We start from the raw sequence: 9,754 nt of genomic DNA, 5'->3' as shown, positions 1-9,754 counted from the left end.
GGGACATGGTTTAGTGGGCATGGTGGTGTTGGGTTGACGGTTGGACTTGATGATCTTAGAGGTCTTTTCCAACCTTAATGATTCTATGATTCTATGTATATGTGTGTGTATATGTGTGTACATGTGTGTAGAGACAAAAACATATGTATATTCTTTTTTTTAAAAAACTCAACAGTTTACCAGTGCTACATGGGGCACTCAAACTCAGTTCACTTTGACTTTTAACTCTCTCTTATTTAAGTATACTGCTCTAACAGATAAGAACTGTTTATATGCTTTTCCTGTTAACATGTAATACGCAGTCCTGTAAATTAGCAGTCAGAAGACTACATACTGTGTTATAACACTGAAATATATTCTTTTTGATTTTTTTTTTCCTTTTGTGAACTGTTTATATGCAAGGTCAATTCTAGAATATTATTGGAAATTGTTGCGAGGAAGCTTGTTAGGATGTTGCAGAAATGTAGCTTTGTAATTCTGACTTGCATTAATGCCATGTTTTTTTTCACAGGATAACTTTTTCCTGTCAACAGAACCAGTGCTTCTGTATTACTTTTAAGTGACATAAAAATAATTTGACCCTTGAAAAGGGAGTGTGAGAATACAGTCTTTCCTTCCTTCACAAAAAGTAAATCTTGCTTTACTGCAGGAGACCTACTACAATAGGGTAGAGCATTACCATGGATGTAAACAGAGTAGCAACTATTATGATATTGAAACAACCTTGAAAGAGGTCAGCAGCTTATTTAAATGCTCATATAATACTGAGGAACCTTTTCACTTAGCAGTTATATCCTGTGGGTATTTCTTGAGCACGGACGCAGTTGGAGTTCTCCCAAGTTTTCTGGAGGAGGGAATAGTCGTTACAGACAGTGTGCCTAGTTCTACATGCTTTGCTCACAGGGACAGACCCAGTAACTTCCACGGGAGATCAGTAGTATTGGTCCCAGTTTGTGATAGGTTTTAGTGATAAGGAGCTGAGAAGGACTCTAAATGTTTTTGCCTAATGTGTTTTCTTCAGTCAAGAGGATACAGGGAATATAGACTTAGGATTTTTTATGAGAGTTTGAAGGAAGAAGTCGTACCCAAGAATACAGAGGACATATGCTACCTTGTGCTGATTTATATCTCGAGGGATTTGTATCTGTTTAAAAAACTGTGAAAAAAATTGATGATGATTGTTTTTCTTGTGTCAGTCCGAGTTACTGACAGTTGATCATCCTGAGCATGCAGGAGCAGGAAATGATAGTTATTTGGTGATCAGAAATACTTCCTTTTTATTATTGTGTAATCTGATCTTCAAATCCTTCCTCTGCAAGTGGAGAGATTTATCTTCCCCCCCTCCCCCCATATGGGGTTATCAGTAAGCTTCTCCATGAGGATGCTTGGAAAGTTACAATGTTTGCTTGTGATTTTCATGTAAAGAGTGGTATGGTTGTTGAAGAAAATGTGTGTGCCAGCTGGAGGTGCATGTAAAGAGACAGAGCAACAGAAGTTAGATAGATTGATTTACATCAGTTTATCATAGCTAATAGATCAGATGTCTATTTTGGAACAGCAGTTCAGGGATACTTCTTGCATGAAAATAGCTCATCTTCTGTACCATGTGGATAGCCACCTCTAGCTTCATAATCATGTAAATCTGTGTTTCTATTGTGGAAAAAGAATCTAACTCATCTGCCTTACTGGATAGGAAACCAAATACATTTTGTTTTCTAGTGGGTTATAAATTCAGAGATACATAATGAAAATGAACATGTTAAACAATTAAAAAAAAGTGAGAAAGACTATTCAACAGAGAAAAAGTAAGATGTACTGGGCTTTTGTCAAAACTCTTCAGCTCTGGCTGGTCTTCAAGGTTATGTGAATGATGTTCGCATGTTTTTAAATCTCTTTCTGAAATGTTGCATTCCTACAATTAGACAATGTAATTGTGAGCAAATAAAAAATGAAATAATGAATTAAGAGGAATAAAAAATCTAAAAGGCAACATTTTTTGCTTAAGCTTAAGATATAAATTCTGATCAAGGAAAACTACATTATTTTTCACACCTAATTGTATACAGTTGAGTCAGAATGTGTTTATCATGCTGGAATATAAGGACTATTACCTACCTCTTAGGGTAAGACTATATAAAGAAATAAGGAGTGGCAGTCATCTATAATGATGTCTGTAAAGTACAGTGGTCAGAAAAAGTTCTTACATCATTACTCAAAGAACAGAAATGTATCAATATAGAAAGGCCTTGTGCAATGCAGCAGCCCCATCTCAGGATTTCTATTGAAGTCATTGATTTTTTAAAAACCTTTCATGCTGAGGCTCTTTGTAAACGTTCATATAGCATCCTCATTTATTTCAGACTGAGTTCTTCAAAAGAGCTGAAGGGATCAAGGGACTCATTTTCAGCTGAGTTTTGGTGGAAAGCGACTGTATAGTTTCCTGATTGCTTTGCAAATTGTAACTTTAAACCTCTTTTCAAAGGAACCTGTGAAATGGCATTTAGTAGGAACCTTCTTAACCATGTCTGGAAAGTGGGGGGAAAGTAAAATATAAATCATTAATGAGGGTGCTGCCTGTGAAATTCTCCATAAAAAATAAGTTGTAATTTTCAGTAAATAGTAATGTCTCATTTTATACAAACAGAAATGTCATCATAAATTTTAAATGCCCACAAAGAAGAGCTTGTAAAAAGTGTGTGTGTGTGTGTATATATATATTACCTCCATTTTTGTTATACATATTATTTCATTTTATTTTATTCTAACCTATTTTATTCTAATCTGAAATAAAATGTCTGGAATAAAGAAACCTAGATTGGTCTTTTATTCAAGTCTGTAACAATTATGACATTTAGAATTAGTAGCACAGATCCAAACTGTTCTATCTACTCAAGACTCGGCATGCTATGTGACAGCAAGAAAAGATAGTTTACAAAGGAGTGCCAAGAGACAGGCTCAGATACATGCAAAATACAGTGCAAAACTGCAAAATATACCTAAGGACAGCTCTGTTTAGCTTATGGTGATGGCATACAAGCTTGAAGACCCTTGGAATTTTTTCCTCTAGACTCTCCACCCTATACTGAAAAAGTACTGCTTGGTTCATATCACTGTCCTCATTTTTACTGCAAAACCACAGATTTTGTAACGTGTGATTATGTGGAAAGTTGCACCCAGGCAGGATGGACTGGGCTACCAGTGCCTCATGTTCTTTATAACCTACAGGAAGGAAACATTCCAAGTCTCTAATACAATGCCAAATAGCACGTTGCTTTCTTTTCTGACAGATGGTCAGGTAGTTTAGATTTGAAATAGAAGATCTAGAGCACTTTCTCTTGAAGGTACAGTTTGCAGACTGTTAATAAGATGTTGGTATGGGGAAAGGTGTCTTGAGTTGTGCAGCACCTGAATGGCAACGGGGCAGGATTTTTCCTTCTACAACCAAGATGCTGCTCATTTCAAATGTCTGTAAGATGGGTGTGTTTTCCTTTTTCCTGTGAACTGTCCTATCCGGAATGGAAAAGGATAGTATTTTATTCTAGAGAATGTCATAATGCTTATAACATTTTTTAAAGAATTTATTTCACCAGGTTATGGATACCTTTTTAACATATTAGAATCTGAAATTAGTTTAATCAAGAACAATGTAAGAAAAGGAATAGGATTTTTCAGCATGGAAGGGAGAATGCTAAGGGGAAATCATGGAGAAGCTGAAGAGGGTACAATTAATTGTTTATTGCCTCTTCTACTATTAAGCACGTAGCATGGAGCTCCTAGTGGCATTTCCAATGTAAGTACTCTCTCCTCCCACCCCTCAACTGGGTTATTCATGCAATTTATAGTTAAGTTGTGAAGCTCTGACTACTTCCCTCTTCTTTTTTTCCTTACTGATGTGGCTTGCAGGACTGGTTAAAATACCCTTGTTTCTCAATTGTGTAAAAATAAATCTTTCACTGAGCAATACAAGAGGTAGCAACTGAGCCTTTCACTTAAAAAAAAAAAAAAGAAAAAACACACCAAAAAAAATGTAGTTAACTGTAGGCAAAACAACTGAGGAAAGAAAGAAAAAGAAAATTCTTAGCTGAAAACCAGCTAAGAAAATATATTACCAAAATAACTTGTTGCTTGTGCTCTCTGTTGGAATTGACATCTGGCTTCATTCCTTTTCAGAACTATACATGCACATATATATCAATTAACATGTATAGAGTCATGTTTCTTTCTTTAAGATGCCCTCCTCTTCACCCCACTCTAATCGGGGAAATAGTGCCTCTCATTTCTCAAGCTCTTCATTTTTATATTGGAGAAGGTTAAAAGGTCTAAGAAAGTCTTGGCATCATGGTGTTCGCTTAGTCTCTGAATACAGCATTAAAATCCTGATATAGTATAAGGATCTCCATAGTCACGTTTTTTCCTGTTCTGAATTGCTTATGCAGGGCTTTGGAAAGACTGGAATTGGTGGCTATCACAATTTTTCAGCTGTGCTTGTAAAGAAGCCTAAATTGTCACTGTAAAAATAATGTGACCAACTCTGTGCCAAGGACATAGACAAAGGAAGTTTTAGGACAATTGGGAAAATCCTGGTTGCAATTAAGTCAGGAGAATATAATGGCAGCTTTACATGGTAAGAAGGCATATAAAGGCAAGAAAGCATCTATAAGTACATTTTGCATTATGCTAACAGCTGTATTGGGACAGAGATATATGTAAAGAAAGATGGTCTAGGTGGTTAGGAGAAATTTAGGAAGGGATAGGTTATAAAAGTACACAGAAGTTTTTTTTTATAAAAAAATACATATACTAGCAAATAGCGCATATCAAATGTGTTGGCTTATTTTGCAATTGGAAGATAGTTTATAATTTACTCCTCCTTAGGTTCAAGGGAACTTTTTTTCCTCTGTGAATTACAAGCCAGGTTGTTGGCTTTATACAAATTCATCATCTATTTTTGGATAATGGCAACAAGGGAATAAATCATTATACTAAAAAATGTAGCAAATGCAGAAGACCCTCATGTTCCAGACTAACTGAAAAATTTAAAATAATGAATGAAAGGCAAGTATTATATTTAATACACTGATAGAATTTTGAATTCTAACATAGAACTGAACTTAGCTTAACATGGTCATATTTTGGTTAATTGTAATTCAGCAACCCTGAGAAATTTAATCTCAGTTGTGTGCGTAAATTTTCAAAAATGCAATCTTTTGTTTTGTCTACATGGTTTGAATGGAAATTGACTATAGAAAATGGTTGCTACTTTTAAGAAGAGCAATTACTTTTTGGGACTCTTCCATTGAAGGAAATTAATTCAGTGCAATTTGCTTTTTGATCAGTATTGTATGATACAAGACTGCAAGGAGCATTATGCTATTTAATGTCATGGTATCTTTATTTCCCCCAGCAATTATCTCTTTTTCACAGCCTCTGTTTATTCTGTACTAGAGAGTTATAGCAGTGTATTTTTGTGTATGGAACCCAAGTCAACTGCTGTAGACTTTTGTTTAATAACAATGCCGTAATCTGAAAGTTTTAATAGTTTCTTCTTGGGATCTGTGCACTTGGTGGGGACAGGCCATGGTGATTTCAGGAGGGGGATGATTTCAAGACACATTAAATACTCCTGAGCAGGTTATTCCTTGTAAAAAAAAAAATTATGGCATTTTTGTCTTTGTTATGTTTTGCATGTTTCATTAATTCCCTGTGGGTCTTTTTGAAAGGTTTCAGCAGTGCAGATGATCTTCTATAAAATTCGTTGACTAGGTTCTCAAAATGTACAAGTGGGCAAACCTATGTTTATGAGCATGAATCCATTTGCACAGGAAATTGCACAAGCATGAATTCATAGCTCTGTTTTTGCTAGTGCGTATTATTTTCATCAAATACAACAGCTAACAGTAGATAGCAGTAGAGCAATGGGATACGATTCAGATCAGACTGGATTAATTCATGGAATATAGTGGAGAATCTTCCTGAATTCCTGGCAAACTGCCCCAGTTCTGGACACTTTATGGGCAATATTTCTCTACCACCATCCACATGACAGGTTTACCTGTCTCACAATTCTGGGAAAAGGGATGTGAATCAGTAGGACCTATAGGTCTCCAAGTCTTGGCATTTTCGGATCATGGGCAGTATTTTATGATGTGCAATCTCTAAAAACGTTACCCCTTGAGCTGGAGCAATTTTACTGTAGGATTTCTGTCATCTGAAGCTTGGGGGAGGACAGCTTGGTTAGAGCATTCAAATTCTTCATCATGAAGGCAAGACCTTGACAATTGCGGGAAGATCCTCTATAACTAGAACTTGGCTCATGGCTATAAAAGAGGAGGCCTGGAAGATGTATTTCTGCTCTTTTCCAATTTAGCTGAGCGCTAGTGAATACAAGAGGCACGTTTCATGTTTTTAACTTCTTGTTTTAGTGCTTCTGAAATTATCAGGATTCCCATTTTCCAAAAGCTTTTTTCCATTTTAATTAGATTAAGTCTGAAAATCAGATTTTTTTTCTTTTTTTTCTAACCAGATCTGAAAATAAGTTCACACTGGTTTCAGTTTGTCTGTATAGTAAAAATCTGGTTTAATTCTATTTTTGGCTACTAATTTCTAATTCAGTAGGAATCCTATATATATATGAAGTAAAGATATTCTTTCTTCTAATATGCACGCCTTTATTCAACCATTGGAAAAGATTAGAAAAAATTTCTGGGAATGAAACTTTTTTCTATTGTGCTACTTTTCCTTTACATAAATGGAATTTTGGCTAATACTTGGTTCCAGTGGGAAAAAATAGTTTTCTTTGATATGCCATTTTTTCCTTCAGAACAAATAGCAGCTATTGTTTAAAAAATTAACGGTGTGAAAGAAAAACAAAGGAAAACTTTAAACAGTCCCTGTAGGCAAATGACATGAAAGACTTCTGCAAATAGCACACATATCTACTAGTGATGAATCAAAACCTTATTGGCCTGAATCGTCTTTTGATTTGTTAACTACCGTTGGGCTTCAGTGTACAGCTTTCAACTGTATTTGAAAAATCTTTACCTTGTACTAGTTTTGTGTGTGAGTTAATCATCATCCTTTGTTCATCTTTTTACCCCACAGTGACTTAGTGATGTTTAGATTACTTCGGCTTGAAGATGAGGAATGAAAAATTAAAGGCGCAAAAATAAATGTATAGATATACTTGGTCAGATTGCACCTGTTACTGGGATGAAGACCATTTTTATCTTTATACAGCTGGACTCTAACAAAATATGACAAAGTGTGTTCAATTATGTGGCACCCTGCAGAGTCCATCTAAGGCTACCAAAAATTTATTTCTTTGCCAAAGATACTGGGAAGATTAAAATTGCTGTTAGGATGGACTTTTTATTTTTTTTTAATTGGGAACAGCATAGGCTTATTTTAGATACTCTAATCAGATAGCGCTGGTTTGATCTCACTGCAAGAATTTCCAGTTGGTATTACGTTACAGCTGGCACACCTGTCAGGTACACACGCAGAAATAAGTCAGGAACAGCATCAAGATGAGTTGGACAGCAACTTTTGCACTGACAAGGTTTTGCATACCCCCCTCACCCCCATTTTTCTTCTTTTGCTTGAAAAGAAAAAAAGCAAAAAGCCACAGTTTTTGTCCATAAACTACATTCCAATTCTGAAGTTCAGTTTGCTAGATTGTTACAGGCTAGTTGTACCAAAAACCAAAATAAGCCTAAGAATGCATTGCCTGCTGAGGATTTTTCTTGGTCTCCCAAACTAGGTATCTTTTTAAATTAAAGCTCTACAGTTTCAATCTGAGGTGTGCCTTTTTTTTGTGAATTTTTGCATTTTTTCTCTGCAAAACATCAGCAATCTAAAAATGTTTTTAGTAGTGATAAAATGCCAATTTCAATAACAACCTACCTTACTCCAGAAGATTAGGTATATGAACAAATTCTACTTTAGGTTTTTTATTTGGTCTCTTCTGTGATGTAGATCCTGTAGCAATATACAACGTTGTTGAATCCATTTCTGCAGTTCAGAATGCAGAAAAGCAGCTATCATTTATGTTTATTCATTAGATTTTGGTGGATCCAGACTCTGGAAATCACTCAACAGGAGACAGTATTTGATTTGGCAGCTTGGTGGTTGACCTCTTTCTGTTGCTTATTAATTATTTAGCCTTTTAATTTATCTTGTGTAATAAGGGCTCAACAGTGTACTCTAGAACTTGAAGTCCTGTTGTAGCATTTACTATTTCATAATTTATCTTTCTTTTCACAGGGATCACACTCTACAGCCAACCATATGGAGGAGCCTTGCTGGATGAGGACAAAATGTGAGCAAACTCTTAAAATATGTAACAGTTGCAATGAGCAGACAATTGAAACCATTAATTCAATAAGTGCATATGTTGCGTGCAATAGATGTTGTGACTTGATAGATGCAATTCAGTTCCACTGAGTGAAGCATTTTCTCTAGTGTGGTGTTTATATGTCAAGTCTACTGTTTATATCACATATGGTTGCATTATTTTGTAAAGAAAAATACTGAATTTACACTGACTGCGCGTTACAGAGTGTTCAAGTTTCTAAAGGTTAGTCTTCTGTAGAGGGGGAAATATTTGTAAAAGCTTCACTTTACTGTTCAGACTAAACATGCTGTGTTCTATAACTCACGTATAGTTTTGTAACAACACATCATCTTGCTCTTGTTCAATAATTAGATGTTGACAGTGTACAAACATGGTGTTTACAAACAGGATTGAGTCCTAATGTCTAGTGTTGTTTTGGTAAGAAGTTGGCCTTGAAAACGTTTGGGTTTGGTGAGGGTTTTTCCCCCATTGTGTTTTCATTATGCCATTTTGTTTTGTACCCTAGAATGGAGAACGTTCGTCAGTGTGGAGTAGCACTGTGTATCATGCTGGGTTTCTCTATCCTTACTGCCTCCATTGGAAGTGCCGTAGTGAAAGACAGAGTATCTGGCACAAAACGCTTGCAGCACATCGCAGGCCTGGGTTACAAAACTTACTGGCTTGCTAACTTCTGCTGTGATATGGTACGTATCATGTGGGGCAGCATGTGTTCAGGCGTAAATTTTTAACTAGTTTGTCATAAATGAGCAAAAGGAGATATGGTCACAAGACAGGTGAATAAGATTTGAACTGTGCAGAGCAACAGCTCTTGGCTGTCATGTTAACAAGCATTGGGACACCATTCTTACTTTAATACTGTCAGATAAAATTCTTTAAGGCAGGGATTGTGTTCTTCATTTTCCAAAGTTGAATTGTAAGGTAAAGCATATGTCAGGTTTAGTTACCTACACTATTTTACAAATAAAAGGAAGCTGGCTAATCAACCTAGACAGAGAGAATCTTCCACACAGCAGTTCATAGCAGGAGTTTCTGTGCTTTGAGTTGCCACTGACAAAAACCTCCGATTATTGGAGAAGCCTGAAGATAATAGTCAACTGCTTTAAAGGCATAATTATGTTGTCTGTTGGTAGGTAATATGAGAGATACTCATGACTGGTACCTTTTATTTCTGGTAAGATAGTAGAAAATATTATTTATGAATTCACATGCACAGAATGACCTAGATCAGAAATGGGTGAAGTCTCTGTCCTGAACATTTATTTTTCTCATACAAAGTAATTTCTACTATTGTTAGTATTACAAATAGTATTGTCTGCATGCAGTTCATTAACAAATTTGAATATCTTCTCTTCTTCTGAAAATATCACAAAAGTTATTATTTTTCCCTAAATCTTACCCTTT

General features: G+C 35.7%; 1 protein-coding gene across 1 annotated transcript in view; it reads left to right on the top strand.

The window, feature by feature from the left end:
• ABCA13 (ATP-binding cassette, sub-family A (ABC1), member 13) overlaps window positions 1-9,754 on the top strand; it is a 211,841-nt gene that overhangs the window by 144,155 nt on the left and 57,932 nt on the right. The window contains exons 45-46 of the mRNA XM_009330486.1: window positions 8,263-8,317; window positions 8,859-9,036. Coding sequence (XP_009328761.1) covers window positions 8,263-8,317; window positions 8,859-9,036 — 233 coding nt within the window. The remainder of the gene's footprint in view (window positions 1-8,262; window positions 8,318-8,858; window positions 9,037-9,754) is intronic.

This window comes from Pygoscelis adeliae, unplaced genomic scaffold (genome assembly GCF_000699105.1).
Source record: "Pygoscelis adeliae isolate BGI_AS28 unplaced genomic scaffold, ASM69910v1 Scaffold78, whole genome shotgun sequence".
NCBI lineage: Eukaryota > Metazoa > Chordata > Aves > Sphenisciformes > Spheniscidae > Pygoscelis > Pygoscelis adeliae.
This window is presented reverse-complemented; position numbering and strand designations above follow the sequence as displayed.